General features: G+C 31.2%; 1 protein-coding gene across 2 annotated transcripts in view; it reads left to right on the plus strand.

Moving 5' to 3' along the window:
* The window catches only part of flz (transmembrane serine protease filzig), a 48,573-nt gene that overhangs the window by 11,656 nt on the left and 12,988 nt on the right, over positions 1-23,929 (plus strand). For both annotated transcript variants that reach the window (XM_076401593.1, XM_076401594.1), the window contains exons 2-3: positions 21,562-21,750; positions 21,813-21,995. In XM_076401593.1, the coding sequence (XP_076257708.1) occupies positions 21,562-21,750; positions 21,813-21,995 (372 nt within the window). The remainder of the gene's footprint in view (positions 1-21,561; positions 21,751-21,812; positions 21,996-23,929) is intronic.

Here is a 23,929-nt window from a genome sequence, read left to right on the forward strand (position 1 = left end):
GATCTACAATAGATCGTAAGACCCCAAGGTTAGATTAATTTATCACAAAATTTTCTTTTAAATATTTATATTTATTTAAAACTTACTTATTATATTTTGGTAGATAAATCAGGTATATTCCAAGTTACAAGCAACCATTTCATTAAAGTTTTTATGTTTCTATCAATCTTAATCGTATATCAACGACGTGAAATTTGGGACATTGCAGACATTACATTACATCTTGAAATTCCGTTAAGTGTTATCGCTTAATAGTCGTTATGTATTTGAAAATCTAAAAAATAACGTTTAATATATATTATCTTGAATCACAAACTCCGCTCTAAAATATAACTTTAGCAGCCAAGGAAGTTTGTTGAATCGATTCGATCAACAAACATATTTGTAGATCCGTCAACCATCAAAATTATCGCATTTGTAGTTGAAGGGACGCATATATCAATGTGGATAAACAAATGCATCCACTATATATTACTATTTGATGCAGAGGTATCTCTGCGTTTCCTGATGTTGTGTCCTTTGTGGTAAAAATTCTCCTCTAGATAATGTGATTTAACAGATTGAATTTTTTTGAGTTATTTACAATCAAAAGTTAATGATATAACAATCAGTAGCTTTACCATCAACCTTAATATTAATCTAAAAACTACGGTAAGTATCAAATAGAAAAGAAAATAAATCTGTGTATGTATCGTTCTCGCATAATCGACCACACAAGCGCCAGTAACAACAAATAATACCAAATCATTCTATATAGCAACAACGCTAAGTGTCTAAGAATGGATATTGATGCAATATTTCGCTGGAAGGTATATGTAAAAAAGAAAAGAAATGGTGTTCAAATATAGGAAAATATATTGGTGGATTGGAAGAAAGTCACTTATCGGTGCATAATAATTATAATATAGTAATATAAATAATACATATGGAATTCAGTTATGGAGAAGTTCCGCGACAACTAATGTAATTACAAGTTTCCCAGGACGAAGTTCTGAGAAGTATTGCAATAAAATGTATATACTTCCGCAAAGTGACCAGTTTTTGCCAATCAAATAAATAGATGTAGCAATTGGATCAATTAGTATAGTAACATTAGAAAAACGCAGAAATATATCCACTAAATCTATAACTGTTTCGTATTATAATAAGTCTAACTACACCAGTGCCTCAACTAATTAGCATTATTTTTCGCCCAATTTACTGTTAAATAATACATAGTATGATGGTGTTACAATTCTACAAAGCGTTCGTAGACCAGTTCCGTGACGGGATTTGTATATTTTTGTCGTTAGTAGATAATTTTGAATGGGGTCTCTCGAAGCCTGTTTCGAAAAAGGATGTTAGAAAAAAGGTCGCGTTTCGGATGACGTACAGTCAGGACGCACGTTCACCACCGCAGGTGAAAGAGTGGTAAAAGTCGTGTGTTATTCCGTGACCTCTTAGTCTTTATTGGTTCGTATTTGGGGGTTGCGGGGTTTACGAGATACGAGATTAACCATATACTATCTCAGGCGTGATAAAACTGCCTTTTTATTTGTTTTTCGTGATTATAAGTAATCTTTTTTATTACTAATTCAGTTAGTTTCACTTTAATTCCAAACAGTTATTTGTAGTTTGTGTGCTGTTGTGCAAATAAAAATTGACACTCAAATTTAATTGTAAATTGTTAATATAATATAAACAGTAATTATTGAAACAAATCAGCCGAGTTCGCTAACCTGAAGATTACACTGGGTAACAATGGCTTTGTTTTCCATGGTGTAAAAATAGTTTCGAGTATTTTATGATTACAATTCACGAAACTATGAATAGTTTTGGAATATTCACTCTATTTTTAAGTTATTTTTTTATATTATACTAAAAAAGTACAACAAGAAATAAATAAAAAGTGTACTTATAAATATGAAATATGTTTTCTTTTATTATTGTTTGAGAATCACATCTTTTTAAAGGCGAACAGTTATCTGACACCATGTGATTATCCCATCTGCCCTGATACCTTTCTTCTACCACTTTTAGAGCGTAGTACAAGTCCTTTCAATGTTCTTACTATAATTTTCAATTATCAGGAATTGCAGGAAATCGTCCCGGGTACTATAGGTAAAGCGTAATTTTATTGCTCATTGTTTAATTTCTCTATTAAAAAAGTCTACTTGGTGGCGCAGTGGTAAAGGCGACAGGATGGTCCTCCTACTGTTATAGTCACATTTTCAAATCCTGCTGGGGCAAGGCCGTAAATGTATGTTTGTGATTGTTCTACGCAAGAGATTAAAATCTGACAAGGGAAGTGATCCCAGTCATGTCAGTAGCTAGGCTGAGTAAGACCAAATGCCTTCTGGAATGATTTATAAAGTTGGTCACTTGCCAGTCGGCAGGCTTAACGGCGAGGACCGTAGTTCGGAGCGCATGCTAAGCTGTAAGTCCAGTTACTAAAAAACTCAAGACGTTGACGTGACTAAAACTAGTAGACTTTTCTATTAAAAAACATCAGGAGTAGTCTGTGGCGATCGCACTACTGGTTCTCCCATTTTTCTGTTAATCAAGGAGTTCTTAGTGAACTTCATCAAAACTATCACTATTAGTATAATAAAACCTATAACAATACATCCTTAATATAATATCTAATTATACTAGTTCAAATCTTAACATTAAAAAATATAGTATAGTTTCATGGCAGCTAACATCAAGAATTAAGAACACAGTAGTTAGATATAGCTAACTAAGTGAATTGGAAAATTTAAAATCCATATTGTCATTTTTGGGTGGAATTCAATCTCATATGCTGTCAAACATCAACAGTAGAACTGTTAGTTCGTCGCCACTGTAATAATTTAACATAAAAAAATTACCAAACGTACATCAATGGTGGCTGATATATGATTGGTATTGTGATCTTGAATTAAAACAAAAGTTTAGTGAATGCTGTAAACCCGACTCTGACTCCAGTGTCAGCATATTTTTTCTTTTTGGGGGGACTGAGAGAAGTTTTATGTTTGAAATACCTCTAAACAGTCAAAATAGAGCTATTATTCGAACTTTACAGAAAACTAATAGTTTTCCATTAAAACTTTTAACGCACCTGCTTACACAGATCAAGAAAGCATCGCTAATGTCAATATCTTCAAACCTAAAAAATATTTCTTGAATATAATTTTAATTAAGCGAAGTGATAATAGCTATCTTTACTAAATTTGAAATTTTACTAAAAATTATTATAGTGATGTACTACTATAGTGTAGTACTACTATAGTATAGTGTAGTGAAATTTATTAAATTTTACTAAAAATACATTTATGTCTTCAACTATTAATCGTTTCTTTATTTCCTTTTCAAGAAATATCTCTTTCATTTCTCCGAAAATATTGAACAACCTAGTGTTAAATCTAAAACCAATATCAGTATATTGGTTGAAAACCATATACTATCTCTGAATATCAGCTATCAAGAAGAAGGTAACGTGAGAAGAATAGTATAGATTCGATAATCAAAATTTTACCTTATCTTCTTTGAAGTTGTTAATCGACTAGCTAAAAGACCGCTCGTAGGGTCTAATCATTATTATATCCGCTTATGAAAATATTAATCATTGCTCATACCGACACCGAAAATAAAATTCAACTTAGAGTGCGATTTCCTATTTCGATTCCATTATTTCCAATTTTGGTTTCAACTTACAAAACATATTTCTCTTCCGTTCACTTATTAGGATTAAATATATATTTTTTAATTTCGTAGAAGAAAAATCGATACAGTATAATTTGTTCAAAGTATTGCCACTTCTTCAATACAGTACTTCTGCCCATATTTCAGGCAAGTTACGAATTCCATCTCGATACTATGTATATTTTGTAATCAAAAGGGGCAGGGTTTGGAGAATGTGGTGGGTTAGCACTTTCCATTTTTATGTTCTTAGCTATATTTTCACATGTGGGCAACATGTGTTTGAGCATTGTGAAGAATAACATTTCTATGTCCTTGCTGGTATTCCGCTTAAACATATAAGTTGTAGTTGACAGCAATTCCCATTGGTGGTTTAATTAGGTTTTAACAGCTAATAGTATATCAAGCCACCAAATATATCTTGATGCATAATCAGGCTGTCTCCATGATTTTTCAACACCGAGTTATGTGCCCTTCAAATTTTTTTGGCTGTCCATAATGCTCTTTGTCTTCGTTATCAAAATCATGACCAAAAACCTCGGAACCAGTATTGGAATCTTGAAATTGATGGAGCATAGTTATCATAACCTTCACACAGGATTGGATGACAGCGACCTTCAGTTGCTTTTACCTTCAAATTGAAATAAAAAAATTAAAATTTGCCGCAAATACGATTTACTCAGTACAAATTTACACATGTGTTATTATTCTTAGTCCACTTTATTTAATATGGAATATACAATCTCCAAGAAATTACGAAACATAGTTATGGTTAATAAGAGCGGCTACAGCTCGGAAGCCTGAAGTAAATGTTAACCCATAATCCCTTTTTTTATTTCGCTTTCAATTCAAATTTGCATGTGCCTACGTATACCATCAGCAGTTCTTTCGGATTATATATAGAACGTAGTCCCAATTCATCGAAGAAAAATTCCCAGATTGCAAAGTAAAAAATAGCGCCTTTTTTTCGAGGCGCAATTCGATACAAATCGCGCGCGCAATCGCCATTAGAAAGCGAAATCTGTGGCCGAAACTGTCGATAAAGAAACCCACGTCCTCACCCACTTTCTTCCGTCAAAAGGCCGCGACGACAACGACGACGATGAAGCGAAATGCCGCACAAAAACGTCCTGGCCTCCTTATAGGCCGGGCTCGTTACTGACGGACCGTGAAGTCGACCAAATCAAATAAAGTCGTACGTGTAGGAATGCGCCCGATGAGTAAAAAACAGCGGACAGTCGGCCTAATAGTGCCCAGTCAAAGCCGCTTCGTTTTTTAGGGCTACAGCGTTAGTTATCTTTGTTATAGAAATTCACGAATGACATTCATTCATGGAGGTGCTATATTATATAACGACTTTATATTATCTTACTAGGTCTAATAAGATAACGAAAATTATTTTTTCTCAATATCAACTCATTTGTTCTTTCAGTTTATGGGTCTTACCAGGTGTACCGAACTTTTCGTTTTTTTTTCGGAAATAAATACATAATTTAAAAAAAATTAAAAATGTATTTATTCAAAGTATTGGCCGTTTAGTTATATACATCTTGCCTATATTTCGGCAATTTATGAATACAATTTCAAAAAAACTGTTTGTCATATTTTGAACATACACAACATATTTTGAGATTATCCCCATTGTTTGTTATCGGTCGCTAATAATTTTTTTGTCCACATGTAACACTTCTGGCAATTTATTTTGAGTTTAGGTTGAATTTTCATTCAATTGCAGTTTCGTAACCCTCACACTTTTTTGGTTTACCAGAAAGTTCTTTGTCTTGCACATCGAAATCAACACTTTAAATTTTCGAAACTATGCCTCACATGTTTAAGATTAGAACCCACCGTAAATTTCTACCAGCAAACGCTAACTTTTGGCGGCTATTTTCTTTAAATTAAATAAAATAATTAAGGCGTACCGCAAATGCACGTTTAGAGGCAGGCAGGTTTTCATTTTCAAAGAGGTATAAACCTATGACGGTGTTACTTTCACAAAATATAACATATACAGTTTTGAAGCTTAATGTTAATAGAATAAAATAACATATATTTGAAATCATGCCATTGCATACTTAAGCCTGTTAGTGACGTCTGTTAGAAAAATCATTAATGACTTTCCGGTATAGTTAGTTATCCCTAACCCTCAAAAGATGCATGTATAAATTTGACAGCTTTCAGATCATTATTTTGTGAATTATAGAATTTTCAGTGAAGCAACTTTTGTTATTGTGAAAAAAATTGATAAAAAATAATTTCGCGTGTTGATAAAATATTGCTTTTTGAAGGAAAAAATACAGTTGAAACAATGACTTGGCTTGATGCCGAGTTTCCGGATACTACCCCAGGAAAATCAACCGTCAAGTATTGGTATGCGAAGTTTAGACATGGTGAAATGAGCACCGAAGACGGTGAACGAAGTGAACGCCAAAAAGAGGTTATTACCGACGAAAACATTTAATAAATACATAAAATGATTTTTAATAACCCTAATCGAAATTGAATGAAATAGCAGACACTCTAAAGAGATCAACTGAACCTGCACATCATATCATTCACGAATATTTGGGTATGAGAAAGCTCTGTGTAAAGTGGGTGCCGCGCGAGCTCACTTTTGCACCAAAAAAAAAACGATGATTGATGATGAAAAGTTGATGATTCGGAGCAGTGTTTGAAGATGATCAAGCGTAATAAACCCGAGTTTTTGCATCGTTATGTGACAATGGATGAAACATGGCTCCATCGTTTCACTCCGAAGTCCAATCGACAGTCATCCGAGTGGACTGCACACGATGAACCCGCTCCAAAGCGTGGGAAAACAGTCGGCTGGCAAGATTATGGCGTCTGTATTTTGGGATGCGCATGGAATAATTTTCATTGACTACCTTGAAAAAGAAGGACCATCAACATCGACTATTACATAGCGTTATTGGACCGTTTGAAGACGAATTCGCCGAAAAACGGCCGCATTTGAAGAAAAGGAAAGTGCTGTGCAGTCTTGGTGAAAGACAATGCACCGTGTCATAAGTCAGTGAAAAGGATGGCAAGAATCCATAAATTGGCCTTCAAATTGTTTCTTCATCCACCGTATTTTCCAGATCTGGCCGCCAGCGAGTATTTTCTATTCCCAGATATCAAAAGAATGCTGGCTGGGAAGAAATGTTGGTCGAATGAAGAGGTGATCGCCAAAACTGGGGCCTATTTTGAAGCAAAGGACAAATCATACTACAAAAATTGTATCGAAAAGTTGGAGGGTCACTATGATCGGTGTATCACCCTTGAAGGGAATTATGTTGAATAAAACTGAAAATTGAACTAATTTTGACAGAAAAATGTGTTTTTCTATGGTAGGCCTGGGACTTTTCAATTGACCTTTTAACATTATTAAGTGCTCTTCAGTTTAAAATCTCAGATATTATACATTCAAACAGGACTTACAAACTTAGTTTTTTTTTACAAAGTTGTGGCGACTAAACTTGCAATAACATACTTCATGATAGTACTAATTTTAATAGTACTAATATAAAACGCCAATCTAAATTTTCGGACCTCTTCAAATTTATTAAAATTCATAATCTCACATAGAATTATCTGCACTATATAGTGCATATAACACTATATTCTATATAATTTCCTACAAGGAAAACTGATTCTATAGTATGAAATCGATTTATGACGTTCCGAGGTCTGACATCTATATTTGTTCTGCATATTATGAGACGTATAATTGAACATTTTGCAAATTTCCCTCGATGAAGATTCAACACAAGGGCAATAATAACTTGCAACGCAGCCAGCAATAATCCAAATAGCTATTTTCCCAGCGCTTGAATAAAATTGACGAAACGCCTGATTAAATGAATTGCTTGAGTTGTATATATACATGCAATTGTTATATGTGTTAAATATCAACTTATGTAAAATTATTTTTAGAGAGTCTCCAATATAAGGAGAACACATTATTTTAGAGGATGTAATGTTTTATTTTAACGTTTGTATGTAGTTTTTCAAATAGCTTACACAATTTAATGAAAATTTCCCATATATTACGATTCCGTAAATAATGTTATTTTGAATTTTCAACTCGCTATGGCTTAGCGTTCTCTCACCATCATTCTTTCGGTTTGAAAATTTAAATCCTTATACACTCTCGGTCTTCTCTTATTCATATAATATTTCTATTAATTATTAACTACGACGCTCTTACACTTTTCAACACACACGGTAGATTATTAAGTCAAGCTTGTCGTATATTATAAACAATCGATTATCGTATATTATAAACAATCAAAATGTTACAAAATCATTTATACTCCAATACTTACATCAGAAAATGTTACTATTTATTTTTGTAACTTTTGCTGAACGTTATAAACTTTTTCGCCTAATATAATAAGTTAACATCTATGACTAATTTCAATAGCTCGCATATACCTACCTAAAAAAGCATATCCTACACAGTATTAATAAAATATTCAGAATTATCTAATTCGTCGGAACAATATCTTAACGATATTCCTAATTAAAAACGAAAAAAAAAACTTCAGGATTTTGAACTTATCTAATGCGATTTTAAGTACCGCCTAGTCGCCTATCGATTCGGTGAAGTCATCAGGGACAGACGGAAGAAACTCGAAAGAGAAAACGATCTTGAATACTGGTGGCAATGGTCGATATCGCTGTAGTCCGACTCGATAGTTCTGACCCCCTGACCCAAAACGTGTTATTATTATGGTATTGCCGACAATTTAACTCATTAACGGTACAAACTGGAATTGAAATAACTGATTTTTTTGTTAGGGTAAACGTTTTTGCTGAATTTTTAAGTTACTATTATATTCCGAGCTACAAGTGAACTACGTACTAGTCTATCTATGTATACAGTGATGAACTAAAATAATATAAACTTCTTATAAAAGAATCACAATTGTTACTTAATACTTGATCAATATTTAATGGTTATTCTTTTATTTACTTATTTCTTTAATATATATATATATATATATATATATATATATATATATATATATATATATATATATATATATATATTAAAGTCTCCTTTTGCCAACTAGAGGTTTATCTGGACTGGACGTGGGCTTAACATGGACTCCGAACCACGGTCATCGGTATTAAGCTTACCGACTGGCGAGTCGCCAACTTTAGAAATCATCCTAGAAGACATCCGGTCTTACCCAGCCTGGTTACTGGCGCGACTGAGACAATTTCCAGTCGGAATTTACACTCTTGCCTAGAACAATCACAAATATTTCAAAATCACAAACATAATTCTACGACCATGCCCCAGCAGGATTCGAACCCGGGGCTATCGCAACAGTAGGAGGTCCGTCCTGTCGTCTTTACCACTGCGCCTCCAAGCCGTCTGATTTTATATTTTTGATATACAATAAAGTATCTAAATTATTCACTAAACGCCTACGAGTTGCCAATATTGTAACTTTAAAAGCCGTAACTCTTAAGAAGATCCCATATTCCTGAAAAAATGTATATGGGAAATTAGAGAAACCGAGAGTATAGGTAAAATATGCCTTTACTTATTAAATTTTAAATTTATGTAACTAAATCTAAAATCTACACTATTTCTTCCCTTGCAAAGCTAGATAATACCGATAAAATAAATAGTAAGAGGCGGGTTAAAAGAAAATGTTCTAAGTTTAAAATAGCATATTAATCGTAAATAGCACATAATAGAATAAATGTAGCATTTTTTCTCAATAAAACGCCTTTAATAGATGTTTCTAAAGACTAAATCAGAACGCAGGAATTGGAAGTATCGAGAACGAGTCACATCTTTTCAAAGAAGTATTCAAATATACAATGTATTAAATATATTTCTATAGCATTGTGTAAGTATTAAAAATTCTTTATATACTATTTCTGATCCAACTATATATTTTCTTGCAAGACTATTACAGCAAATAAACATTCATTATTATCTAATATAGATGCATTTATATTTTACTGAACAAAAGACTTTAAAAATAATAGACTCTTAACATATATCAAAATGTTTCGATCGCTTACAAATAAATAAAATAATGAAAACGCTTGAAGAAGACGTGATTGAGGTTGATGGACCATTTCAACCGATGCGTGGTACAGTCAATAAACCTCCTTCTTGTGCAAAACTTTCGCCAGCATTAGAGGTCAACGAGCAAGGTCACAGAACGACTATTATCTCTGCAATTTCCGGACGTGGGATTTTGTTTGGCTTTTCGCCAGTCTCGTGAAAGTGGCATACCGGTCTGCTATACAAGGTTCTGCCGAAAATATTGAATAATATATATTAAATTTTCATTAAAATTTTAAAATTTTGTACATATTTTATTAATATAAGGACCCCGACACTGACTTACTTATTACTACATAACAAGTGGAGCAAAAGTCCTGTTACTATTTTGATTGTCTATAACTTTGCTCAAAGAAAAAATAAGTAAGTTTGGTTTTCATAAAAAGTTTACATAGTCTTTAGGTTTTTTTCGTTATGATAAAAAATTTTTATTGGCTAAATGGTGATTGCAATTCGCTATGCAACTTTCGGCTCTTTTTAAGGCATTTTTCATGACATCCTGCAACACCTGACGGTGATTTTTTTCAATTTCGTGACGAATATTGTCTTTTAACTGTTGAGTCATTTGGGGCTTATTCACGTAACCTTTTAATTTTAAAAAACCTCATAAGAAAGAGTCTGGTGCTGTTAAATCCGGAGATCTGGCTGGCCATGCCAAATCGCGACTTCCCGAAATTAGTCTTCGTGAAAAAACATCATTCAATAATTGAATTGTTAAACGAACTGTGTGTGCTGTGGACCCATTTTGCTGATACAAAATGTCCTCTAGTCCTTGCTCTTCCGTTTCAGGCACAAGAAAATTTCGAATCATGTCTTGGTACCGTTCAGCAATTGTTTAGTTATTTAATTGTTATGAAAAAGTTACTGCGACGTCATTTGAGCAAATTGATAGCCAAGTGACAAAGCGACAGGAGCAAACTCATGCTACAAGCAACGCTAGGCCACAAGTTGCTGAAGTTGTGAAAGATAAACTGTTGTATGTCGAATTGAAGAATTCAGCCTCAGCATAACTAAACATAATACCTTCTAATTACAACTTGTTCACATCTATAAAGCATGGCATGTCGTGAACTCGATTTCGAAATACTGAAAAAGTGTCAAAGGGATAACTGGACCGCTACCAACACAACATAGTTTTTTCGATACGGTATCGCCATGTTGCTAGAAGAATGAGATAAAGACGTATACAATAATGGAAAATAGTTTTATTAATATATATTTTACCAATTTTCCTCAATATATGCCTTGGATACTAACAAATGATCAGAATTCAGGCAAGCATCGGCAAAGACTTTTATATATACTTCTTTTCATATTATATAAATTAGAAATAATAAATTACCAGAACTATGTTAATATTTTACAATACAAAGTACTTGAATATAATAGAATTACTAATGGAATTTAAGAAGAGAAATGTATTTCTCTAATTTAAAAGCTTTTACTCTTGGTTCTTTATAATATCACCTGGAGCAAACCTTTTCCGGCTAATAGCTTCTTTCTCATTTTCCGCATTATCCTGGAAACTCTTGATGCTAAATTAAAACATGGTAAATCAGTTCTCATAAAATATTTTAACATTTATCTGCATATTTCTTGTACAGTTCTTATTTTAATGAAAATTAGCATTTTAATAAACTCTGTTTCCCATTTTACAATTTGACATAAAAAACAAATATACATAAAACATAAAATATAAACCAATTATATATAGGTTTAAATACCCTTTATTATATATTTCAATCAAGCTCTAAATCCTAATTAATAAACTTAACAAAGGAGTGTCCTTTAAATTTTAGTGATTAAAATTGCTTCAATAATGTTATTAACAACAGAGATCAAGATGGTTTATATAATTAGCTCATCCACAAAAATAAATTCCCTATATATGGTATATAACATACATATCTCCCGAACAACTTACACTGAATAAACCAAACGTATCGATAATATAAATACAAATTTCCTACACATTTGGTCAAGTAGACAAAGAATTGCGGTATTCCAGATCCAGAAATCGCGAGAAACAATTTATGTATCGCCCGCTTCGTTGACGCAGTGATCAAGGCAACAGAACGGTCCTCCTATTATTGCGATAGTTACGGATTCGTATCCTACTAGGGCATGGATGTACTTTATGTTTATGATTGTAATTGTAAATGTATTTAGGCAACAGTGGAAAATACGGCAAGAAATAGCAATCCTAGTCACGTCAGTACCCAGACTGTGTAAGGCCGGATGTCTTCTGAGATGTTCTATACGTTCGTCACTGGCTATTTAGTAGTCTTAAAGCCGAGGCTCGTGGTTTGAACCCCGTTGTTGTACCGTTAAACTGTAGGTCCATTCCAAATAAACCCTCGTCAGTAAAAAGGAGAATTTTTTTTCTATCCTATTTTGCATTTCAACATTTTTCTTCAGTTCCATATACGATCATGTTTCGGAATAAAAAAAACTTTGTTCGCATTCCTTAGCATTTTATTTTAATTTAAGGACATAATGGCAGATCCAGATCTCATCCTTAGTGACATAACACACAAAGTCATTTTTAGTCTTTTTAGAACGAAATTTAAATTTATAATGATATAATTAAAGGTCGTATGACAAATGTTTTCCATATATGGGGCTATAAATTAGATTTAAAGGGGTTTTTCAATTTCAAGTTTTATATTGGAAAAAAATTAATATTGGTAGAATGTATTTTATACAAAGTATTGCCCATCGATGACCTCTACTTTTACCCATATTTCTACTATATTATATTTATAATTTAGACTATTTACGAATCAACCCATTTTTTGGTATCTTCATAAGACGTGAAGGGCTGTTTAGACAGGCCTACTTACTCGGTATAAATTCAAAATGTTCAACGGACTGAAAACACTTTTTGTTTACACTTAAAAAAAATTGCTCATTTCGAAAAGCAAAGCCAGCAAAATAGATGTCAGTCAGATTTCAACATGAAATTGGTACAAATGTATCCGATGAGTTTTAATACACCGTAATATCTTCTGTTTTAAATCCTCTAAACTTCATTTATAGGCCTAATTTATATTGCCATAAATGGAAATAGAAGAGAAAAAAAATATATAGAAATGAGTGTAATATATTAAATACTATTTTATATATACTATGTTATATCCATACAAATGTATCCGATGAGTTTTAATACACCCTAATATCTTCTGTTTTAAATCCTCTAAACTTCATTTATAGGCCTAATTTATATTGCCATAAATGGAAATAGAAGAGAAAAAAAAATAGAAATGAGTGTAATATATTAAATACTAATTTATATATACTATGTTATATCCATATATAGAAAGAATATAAAAGTCATTTTGATATGATTAATTAACCAAACTAAAAATATCAAAAATCTAATATTTTGTCTAATTCATGGACATAATATAACTTAAAATACAAAACAAATATTGTCCAGTGTACTTTAACTTTTGGAGCCTATAATACGTTTTAGAGGAAAAAAATATGGAAAATTTATGAATAATAAAGTCTTGTTAAAACTTTCCGTCGAAACATTCCGACAAAGGCTTACCGAGGGAAGTAAAAAAAATATTTCAACGTCAATTTTAATAATAACAAACGAGACGATGGATAAACATTTTTTTCTTTATAATCCGAGCTGATTTCTGTTTCAGATGGATAACATTTATTCTTTGTTTTCTTGGGTACTGATTATATACAATTTAGAATAAATATTGAAATTTAAAGAAAACATGAAATGTAGTATAAAAAGCACTTATGGCGCCTTAGCAATTTCAATAATTTGAATTTTTGATTTATGTGTACATCCAGGAACAAAATATAATTTAAGTCAGTAAGGTACAGTCAGTAGTATTTAACGGCTCTTCTTTTTCTAAAGAGCAATGAGAATTTTAAGTGATTTATATTATGTACTTTATTATTTAGATTTTTTCACACAAACTTCGAAACTGGAGCATAATTTATTGAGTACTCGAACTCTAAAAATTGTATGTGTTTATTAATCAGACTGGATTGTAGAACGTGGTCAAAAGTCTCGCTAATATTTTGATTGTCTATAACTTTGTTTAGAGAAAAGATAAGTAAGTTTATTTAGTTTTATTATTTACATTTTTTTTCATTGTGATTGAAAAATCGGCTAAATGGTGACCACGATTCGCTACGAAACTTTCGGCTCTTTTTAAGGCATTTTTCATGACATCCTGCAACATCTGAGGCTGAATTTCTGCATATTCGTGACGAATATTGTCTTTAAGCTATTGAATCGTTTGGGGCTTATTGATATAAACCTTCGATATTAAAAAACCCCATAGGAAAAAGTCTGATGCTGTTAAATCTGGAGATCTGGCTGTTCATGCTAAATTGCCCCTTCGCGAAATTAGTGGAAAAACGTCATTCAACAATAGAATTGTTTAACGAGCTGTATGAGGTGTGGCCCCATCCTGCCGAAACCACATAATCTCTAGTCCGTGCTCTTCCATTTCAAGCCCAATAAAATTTCGAATCATGTCTTAGCTTATTAGAACAATAACACCTTGGTCATTTTCAAAAAAATAGGGACCAATGACGTTTCGACCACGAATAGCACACCATACAGTTGTTTTTAGGGGATTTAATGATGTTTCATGAATTAATTGAGGATTCTGTGTTCCCCAAAACTGATTGTTTTGTTTATTCACATGGCCGCCGTGAAGAAAATGGGCTTCATTGCTCATCATCAATTTAGAAGAAATATTTTCAGTTTCACCAGACAGCCTTAGGATTGCATTACTGTACTCAGCTCGTTGATCAGGATATCTTACAGGTAACAATTTTTGGACTAATTGATTTTTTACGGGAACATTTTCAAATCAGTTTTCAAAATTCGCCTTAAACTGCATGCAGAAATGTGTAACTCAGAACCACGTCTCGGAATTGGTGTTTCTGGAGACTCTACGACACTATCGCGTACCAGAGCAACAATTTCAGCGTTATGAGACCTCCGTTGTCTTCCAGAACGAGGCCTGTCTGCTGTCCTACCGAACTGTCGAAAATTCGCATGTAAACCATAAATTGTGGTTTTGTGTGGTTTTATGTAGGCACTGGACGATTAGAATATTTTTGACGCAATTTTCGTTGAGTGGCAAAAATAAAACGATTGTTTTCTATAAATATTGTGTGGCGTATATTTATCCATAATAAAATTTGGACGTCTACACAACAAAATGGTTAAAGCGAAACTGAGCTAAACGCCACATAACCAAGATGGCGCGCAATCAAAATGGTAGCGGCACCTTTGCCCTGTTAGTATACGGTTTTGACCTAAGCACTTCATTGAAATCGCACATATCTAACTGTTTTACGAATATAATGAAGTGCACTAATACTTTTTGATAGCGCTTTACGCTGTCACTTTGACACTCCTTATGGTAGTGTAATCCACGGATATCTGATCTTCATAATATAATAAACGGCCGATAGTGCTTTCTGGTGGTCAGTTCAGCTGTACAACGTATAGCAATGGGCCAGTATATATTGGATGTATTTAAGTGTACTCGTCGCCATCTTGCGAGAAACTCCCAATTTCAATCTCAAATCTGCGAAGTGTAATATTGGCAGCTGGGAGTATATTTGGGGCTGAATATTTTTCAGTATAACGTCAGTTAGTGGGTGAAGATATAACCAGTTTGTTACAAAATACCTCTATATTTCATTTTTATTTTTTTAACTATTACTAGAAAAACAGTGTTTATCGATGGATAATATTTTATAAAGCGATAAACTAACCAAATTAGTAAAATAATCCTATTCCATTCATTTATGCATTAATTTCTATTAATTTTCTTCACTTATTGATTACAAAATTTTTATGGTCACAGCGTAAATATTACTGCTCCTATCGTTATAAAATTATAAAGCTATATGCGATGTAAATAACAAAATTCGTTAACTTAAAAGTAGTCTAGAATATTAATGGGGCACCAAGTAATGCATACAAATGATTTTTTCATATTTAAAACATTATTCATAAAATCCTTATTAAATTTATTTTGCATTCATTCATTAGAAATGATTTATGTTCATCTTATATTCATATATTATTTGAAAAGCAAAGAACGCTTGATTTAACTGAAAAAGTTCTGGGCTAAGAAATTGGAAACTTTGGAAAATAATATTTTTTCTTCAATCAATAAATTGATCAATAAACATGATCAATTGATCATGTTTATTGTATATGTTTCTTAATATACTTTATTTAAGGATTAATTAGTTTAATAAAATTTTTATTATATATTGTTCAACTTTAAATTTAAAAATCCTAGTGACAAAAATATATAATTATGATCTATAAAAAATATTTAATGTCGTCAAAAACAAATTTCCACCTATACAAACAAATACAAACTTTATAATAATATAAGTGTAAAATAATAATATTAACAGTTGTTAAATAACTTAATTTAACAAATAAATTAAATTCAACGGTTTAGTAAGGTTGAGATGTTCGGTGTATAAAGACACTAATCATGGTAATATCAAAATAATATTTTAAACATGCAATTTAGCGTTCTACAACAAGAGATATCAGATCAGAATCTTACTAAATAATTTTAGAAATGTATCGTAATGCTGCTGTGACATATTCCAGTTGTCGATTTTTGTTTAAACAATTTTAAAGTGATGGTTTTGATGTCAATGATGAAGAACAGTTCAGAAGATCAAAAAAGTTTGTAGACAATAAATTGCAAGACGTATTGACCGAAAACTTAACATGAACTTTTTAATAACTTTCAGATAGCTTAGCAGTCAATTAATGAGCTTTTTCTAGTCGTTTGCCTAATAGAGGAAAGATCCAATAGAAGATAAATTGATTGCCACACGAATTTACTCTTTTTATAACGCTATTTTATTGCTTACCATACAACAAAGAAATGTTATGTGCTATACTCTCAGTGGTATAGGCATATAGCAATAAATTAATTGTGTAAATTCAAAAGAACACCTCATTAAAAAGATTTCATTCATATCAGAATATGACTGAATCAAACTTTGTTAAAAAATTTGCATTACAGTTATCGCTCACTATCAACTTTTTGTAAGAACTTATTTCTTTTGCAATAAACTATTGTATCGTAAATTTTTAAACTTAGAAAACATTTTCCATCACTATATAATAACAATACTACTGCAATCTATAGAATCACTCTAGAAAGATGACAGCTTGATGCCAGACAGCTACTCGTTCTGAAATTGTTTAAACTAGCTTAATGCAATTCGGACGAAAAGATCACAGCCTAAAGTGTGTACCCTGAAAAAGTGTGTTGAAGTTGCTCCATCGGCTGGTCTGTTGAAATTTTTGTTGTTATCTAGTTTTAATATTAGAATTGAAGATAAGATTAGAAGAAAAATTTCAGTTATTGTTTTACTAGCAGTTTTAATTTTGTCATTGAACCATATCATATTATATAATATAACATATTATATTATTTTACAAAGATTTGAATGTTGATATTAAATTATATGCCCCCATTATAAGGTTTTTAAAATATTTCACTTTTATTGTTCCTGTAGACTTTATGAGATTTTGAAATCTTTCAGTTTGTGCTATAATAATATAAATAAGTATCTATGAAATATAAATAACACATACTCTTAACTGAAAAAATACAATGGTAAAATAAGACAGAAAAAATCAACAACACAAGGATGGGAGGAACGATTAGGAAAAATTCCATACAAATACAAATTAGAATTGGTAAAGTTGTAGATAAATAGGCTAAAGAAACAAGTTAGTAGACTAGCTTACAACCACGGAAGTGTTTGGTCATCTCCTTCAGAAAACAAATTTCATTTATGTCTTTCAATACAAATTCCATTGCTTATTCTACAATAAAATAACAACCAATTAAAATATATCTATCGGTTTACTGATATTAATTATGAATACGAAACTTGATATAAAAGTTCAATATTTAACCATATATTTCTATATCTATTGAAAATTGTGAATCGCCCTTTGACATTTTAATAAAAGGATAATTTAGTTTGGGATCGTCTTGACGATCGATGACACTCGAGCTGTTTTCGTTTGCGAATTTTACTTATTAAACTTTTATACAGACGAGAGAAATCTTTCGGCCTTTTGGGAAATGAGAAATGTAAATAAAAGTGGGAACGTCTCCTTTCTATGTCTATTTTTGTTCGACACTAGGATAAAATATTGATGGGGTATCTTTAATTTTCGACTCGTTCCAATAAAAAAACACTTTAAAAGTATCAAATAAAAGGAAATTGAGTTTTATTCGGAATATATTTCAGTCTTTAAAGTACTACGAACATGGAAAGTAAATATCGTGAAATATAAATAATTTTTTGAAATTGGAGGTTAACATAGTTGTCCTTTATACTGACGCTAAGTTTGAAAGACTGCAGGAAAATGAGCAAGATGTTGATGAACAAGAAGTATATGACAGAACAGTTCAGCGCATGCACGCTTTTATAAAATGAATAATATTTCACTTTAATTTGATTATGTATCATATTTTAATTATTTATTGTTTACAAACTCGTATTTCAATCAGAAGTAAATTTAACGATACTTTTTCTTTTTAAAAAACAACTCAATACTTAATAACATGGTAATTATCAATATTTTAGAACTATTAGTGGAATTTAAAATTTTAAAATTGAACTCAAAATAAAACGAAATCAATATATATTTACTATGTTCAGTTTATTTAGTAATAGGCCATTTTCTTCACTAAATAACTTCAAATAATATAAATAAAAGGAATTAACTGATATATTAAAATTAATGAAGACGAAAGAAACAAATTAGTTGATGTCAAATTAAATATATTTTATAACATCGATATATTGAATTATCTATATTCTGACAGTATTGATGAGTTTCCTTTCCACATTATTTTCTCACACCGCCAATGTGCTGCAAAAGTTCCTGGAATATCTGGACTCTCTTCTTCTAACTCTATTTTTCATTTAGTAGCATCCATGTATTTCTCATACTTCAAACATATGAAATGTTATCTACGACAGTATCAGAACACTTTCCTTGCATATTCCATTATATTATATTGATATATATATAAATTTAACTATCAAACAAAGTGATGGATAGATAATTACATTTTACAACATCTGCCATTATCTGAGCTTTAAAAGTAATCTTACCGTAGTAATTTTGTTGATATGTCACACACATAGTCTATCCAAAGTACAGTGAACTCATGTCATCTCACTCTATGTCCTCAAAACAGTGCTATGTTGTGTCAGTTAACGTTGACATTTTAAGCATTTTAGTTTATTTTAGCTTCGATATATAACAACATTCTAATAACAAACAAAACAAATGAAACAAAAATATTATAAAATATAGTTTATAAGTTAAAATTATTTTATTCTATTTACATTGAACTCATTTCTACACCAGCCATGGCCCCTTGCAGCTTAATCCATCAATTAACAATTGTACATCCAAGTAATGTATTTTATTTTCATATTTATATTTATCTATTATTATTTATAATACTTATATTATTTATAATATTATTATATTATGTTACAATTATAAATATCTATCTTTTTATGTTTAGTTCTTGTTTCCTTCGTTGCTGTGTTTTCTTGCCAAATAATTTTGATATTATTGTATTTCTCCTTAGTTTTTCTGTTACTACCTGTGTACATTTTTCTTGATAAAGTTAGATTTAATCACTGCATTCACTCTAACTCATTTGCCACATCAATGCCGTTCCATATTGCCATTCATTGGCCACGCAAACCATTTTTTTTTTCATTTTCCCCTCGCACACTTTATGTATATCTATCTTTCTTGACCTTTCTATATCCCATGACAATTCAATTTGATTCAATAGGCAATGACGACGGGACAATGCAATATGTCTATACACGTAATAGAGATAACTAATATCCCTCAAAGGTCTGCATATCCCTAAGTTTTCTGTGAGTACTTTCGATACTAACAATTATCTCTGAAATAAATTTATTAAATTATTCTTATATTATATCTCCTCTGTAACGCATATTGCTGGTAAGACACGTAATCTGTTTCTGACTGGAAACTGCAATGGGCAATACATTACTGACGTAATTTCACTCCTAATTTGAATAAACTATAGTTTAATTTTAGGTACCGTTTCTAATTAAATTTGTTTCTGCAATATACTATACTCACAGATACTACTGGGATTATTATGTATATTCATACACTCAATTTGTAGTCTCATCGTCACTATTCGATCGTTCGATATCATTAATTTCCTCGATTATCAATAAAAAATTGGTTTTCTGTTATTTTTTAGGTGTATTTATGATATTTTTTTGTTAAGAAGGCGATAACGTTACCACGAAATTAGCAAATAATAAACATAACTAGCTGTAGTTTATTATATTGTGCATGCGAATATTTTGTTTATTTCTCCGTAGTCTTATTTGAACATCACCTGCCATTTAATTTATTTACAGTGCGCTTTTGTGTCAATTCATCATTAGTGTATTTTACGACTTTTACGGTGAATCAAAACATCCATTGAATTCTAATGATATTTGGAACGTTTTAAAGTTGACGATGATCAGCACACATAAAGTTATAAATAAAAGTTTTTCTAATGTATGTTTGGAAAACATTGTATACAATATATTTCAAAAAACAACAAAGCAACAAATTCCAACACAAGAAAACTCATATAACACATCAGCTAAATTTTCCACATTTAACATTAAAGTGTGAAATATCAGTAAATCCACAAAAACTAAGCACTAGTCGAATATAGTAAGATAGTTTAGTATGACAGTCTAGCATGATAGATGACCAAGCGTTTCAGATATCTAAATATCATTTTAATGCTGTGTCGAAACCAACTCAAAAGAAGATCCGACTATTTATACCCAAGAAAACTACAACGTTTTTTATCTATTATGTTCTATTAAATAAAAAATATTTAATTCCTATTCCTTCAATTACATTATTATATTATAACATTATTAACTATATTAGTAACATAATATGTATTACCCCCACAAATAACACACAAGCGGCACTAAAGAAAGTAACACAGACTAGATTGGTGATAAAAGAAACGGTGACTATTTGCGCAGTCACTGGTGCACCAACTAAGCTCATCTCTATGGTTATATAGAGCTCTTTTTAACAGTTATATGTTGTTTCCACGTATTATATATAGCAGTTTCCATGAAAAACTCTTTTTGCTTACAATTGTTGTTTTTAATAAGTCTATGCCTTCTTGTAAATGTATTTCGAGTATTTATGTTAGGTGTTTCCATATATTTGGATCAGTGAAAGTAACTGAAATGAAGTGTTAATGTAAAAAATTGTTAAATATCCTAACTTGAACGTTAAATTCAAGATTTCGACATATCTAGATATAATAGCAATGCTAGCAAATAGTTTTCCCTTTAGTAGTATTCACTGTACATAGGCGCTTATCATTGAATGCTCAAATTTGCATTTTCGACTTACTTTACTTCTTTGTTTGATTTGAATAAGCTTACTACAAACACCTTTAGAAATATAAGGTGGTACGCTTTGTTATATCCCAATTGTCAGTTTTGATTTCAACGACTTGAAAGTGATTATTTTGTTGTTAATTATTATACCTGCTTAATATTTACATTATTTGATCAACTTATAAAAATAAATACTAAAATTTTAACAGTGGTTTGTAAATACGAGGTTTTAGTCTAAAAACCTTGTACTTTGTTTGAAATTACATATAAAATAATAAATATTACTTACACAAATATCCACTAAACCATGTTTTTTTTTCTTCCAGAAGGTAGAAAACTTTTTGGAGGGTATAGAATAAGTCCGAAACATTGCAAACCAACAAAAACATCAGCAAGTGTCTCAAATGGCCAGACTATCTGCATGTTCAACGATGAGTGCTCCACTCGAAAGGGAGAAGTAGTAGGAGCTTGCATGGATGGCTTCCTATTCGGTGCCTGTTGCCAGTTACCTAAAGGTAGGACCCAATTTTTTAAAACATCGTGCATTATTTCATAATTGTGGAAATTATTTTAATAGAAACAATGGTTGGAGCATATTTAGATCAAGCCTTGCCAATAGTAACTTCTATCGATAATTCGTTAACAAGCCGACTGCCTACCTCAACTCATCGAACAACACTTGGATATGGTGATATACCGTCAAATAGTGTATCACAGATTGCAGCCTCATTATTAGGAGACAACAATCCTCCATTTTCAGGTAAATAAGTTATAAAGATGTCTTATATTACATTAAACAACCATTAAAAGCAATGACTGTATAGTTATTTAATTTAAACCAAAATTTTAATATTTAAACCATATCTTCCCAAAAAACTTGGACAAAAACTAAATAATAATCACATGAATATATGAATATTTTAACTCAGGACAATATGACGAATGCGAAAAGAATCTGTCACATTAGTTTCTTGTCTGTAGACAACCTGTGGTGCCAAAATTATTCGAATTCATTGAACTGCAAAACTTATTGTAAGACTGTTCAAACCCTTAAAGAAGCTTGAAAGAGCTTTGCAATTGATGTCAACTATTTCCAGGCATTTCATACGTTGATAAAAATCCAAAAGAAGGGAAAATGACTACCGCATGGATTAACAGAAAATTACCCTTTGAGCCGATTTGACAACGGGGTTTCATACCATCTACTATGATAGTCATAAGCTAAAAGATTTCTCTAAATAGTCATCTATATCGACACAAACGCAAAATATTTATGACCATAAAATCTTGCTGTGCTCAGCAACTGGTTAATCTAAAATATATCTGAAACATTGAACTATGACTAAAAAAGACAGCAGTGGCTGTTGTGAAGAATACACTGTTGCCGCTCGTATGAGAAGTGCTCTTGCACTCGGCGTACTCAGTAGATATGATATACTGTGCGTATAAGTGCGAAAATCGATCAATAAATGAATTGTTAGCTACCCAACATTGCTCTTTTAACACGGTATCGCGTATATTGCCAAAAAGATAAGCGTCTTGAAAATATTATATATACAAAGCTAGATTTACAAGCACCTAATAATACATAATATTTATGGAATATTGATTCAAGTTGCTCTCAAATTGACAATAATTTTTGTCTCGAAGTTTTGGCCAATTTCCACCCTCTATGGTTGACAAAAAGTATAATTTATCACTAACAAATCAACATCTTGACTAATAAGACGAGTCAACACAAGAAACTACACTACAGATAGAACAAATAGTGCTACCGAACTAAGACAAGGCCCAAAATGCTTCATTTTTTAATATATTTGCAAGCTCGAGGCATTCCAGGGAAGTATTTGAAGAAGTTTCTGCAACTTTCCCCGAAATCGTAATCAAAATGAAATAATTATATTAAAATCAATGTATTTTCGAAGAATAGATCTCAAAACAAAGACGGTGAAAAGGTGAAATTCCTCATAGAATTCTGGGAGCAAACTAACCTTTTAGGTGAAAGACTATTAGCACTAAAAAGTTATGAAATTAGGGTTGAAAGTTGTTGAAACTCTATGTGTTGAACGAAACTTAACAAGATTACTTTTATATTGTGTTATCAAAATATATATCAGAATATCATCAAAAATTATTTTACACATTTTAGTCATTATTTTAGTTACTTAACCTATAATCATAAAATGAAAATTTTCTCAAATTATTAAACAATACAGAAATTTTAACAACCATGCTATATTTTTACACGAAAATACACTGATTATCTAAAAATAAATTACTATTTCTTATAAATATTGACAATGACTTATTAAAAATAATATATAATATGAGAATATTACTCGGACCTGCTTTGAGGTCATATAAGGTGATATTGATATATGATGGCTTTTAAAAGAAATGAAATAAAGTGACCAGGTGCATTAGGTCAAGCTTGTTAAGGCTTACGTAAGTTACACTTTAATGGAACTCTTCCATGAACCTTTCCAATATAAATTGATATGAACATATATATTTAAGTGCAATATCTAAATTTAAAGAGTTTTCCCTCATTAAAAATTACTGTTGTTTATGAATTGTTACTGATTTTTTTCTTAAAGCATTAATATCTCTTTTTGGTTTGATTACATATAATTTGTACTTCATTGACTTAAGGTAGCCAACAATAAAAATGATATCTAATCTAACTAAGCAAAT

The sequence above is a fragment of the Rhynchophorus ferrugineus genome, unplaced genomic scaffold (genome assembly GCF_030347505.1).
Source record: "Rhynchophorus ferrugineus isolate W39M unplaced genomic scaffold, kcgeb_rfMv2 rfM4, whole genome shotgun sequence".
Lineage (NCBI taxonomy): Eukaryota > Metazoa > Arthropoda > Insecta > Coleoptera > Curculionidae > Rhynchophorus > Rhynchophorus ferrugineus.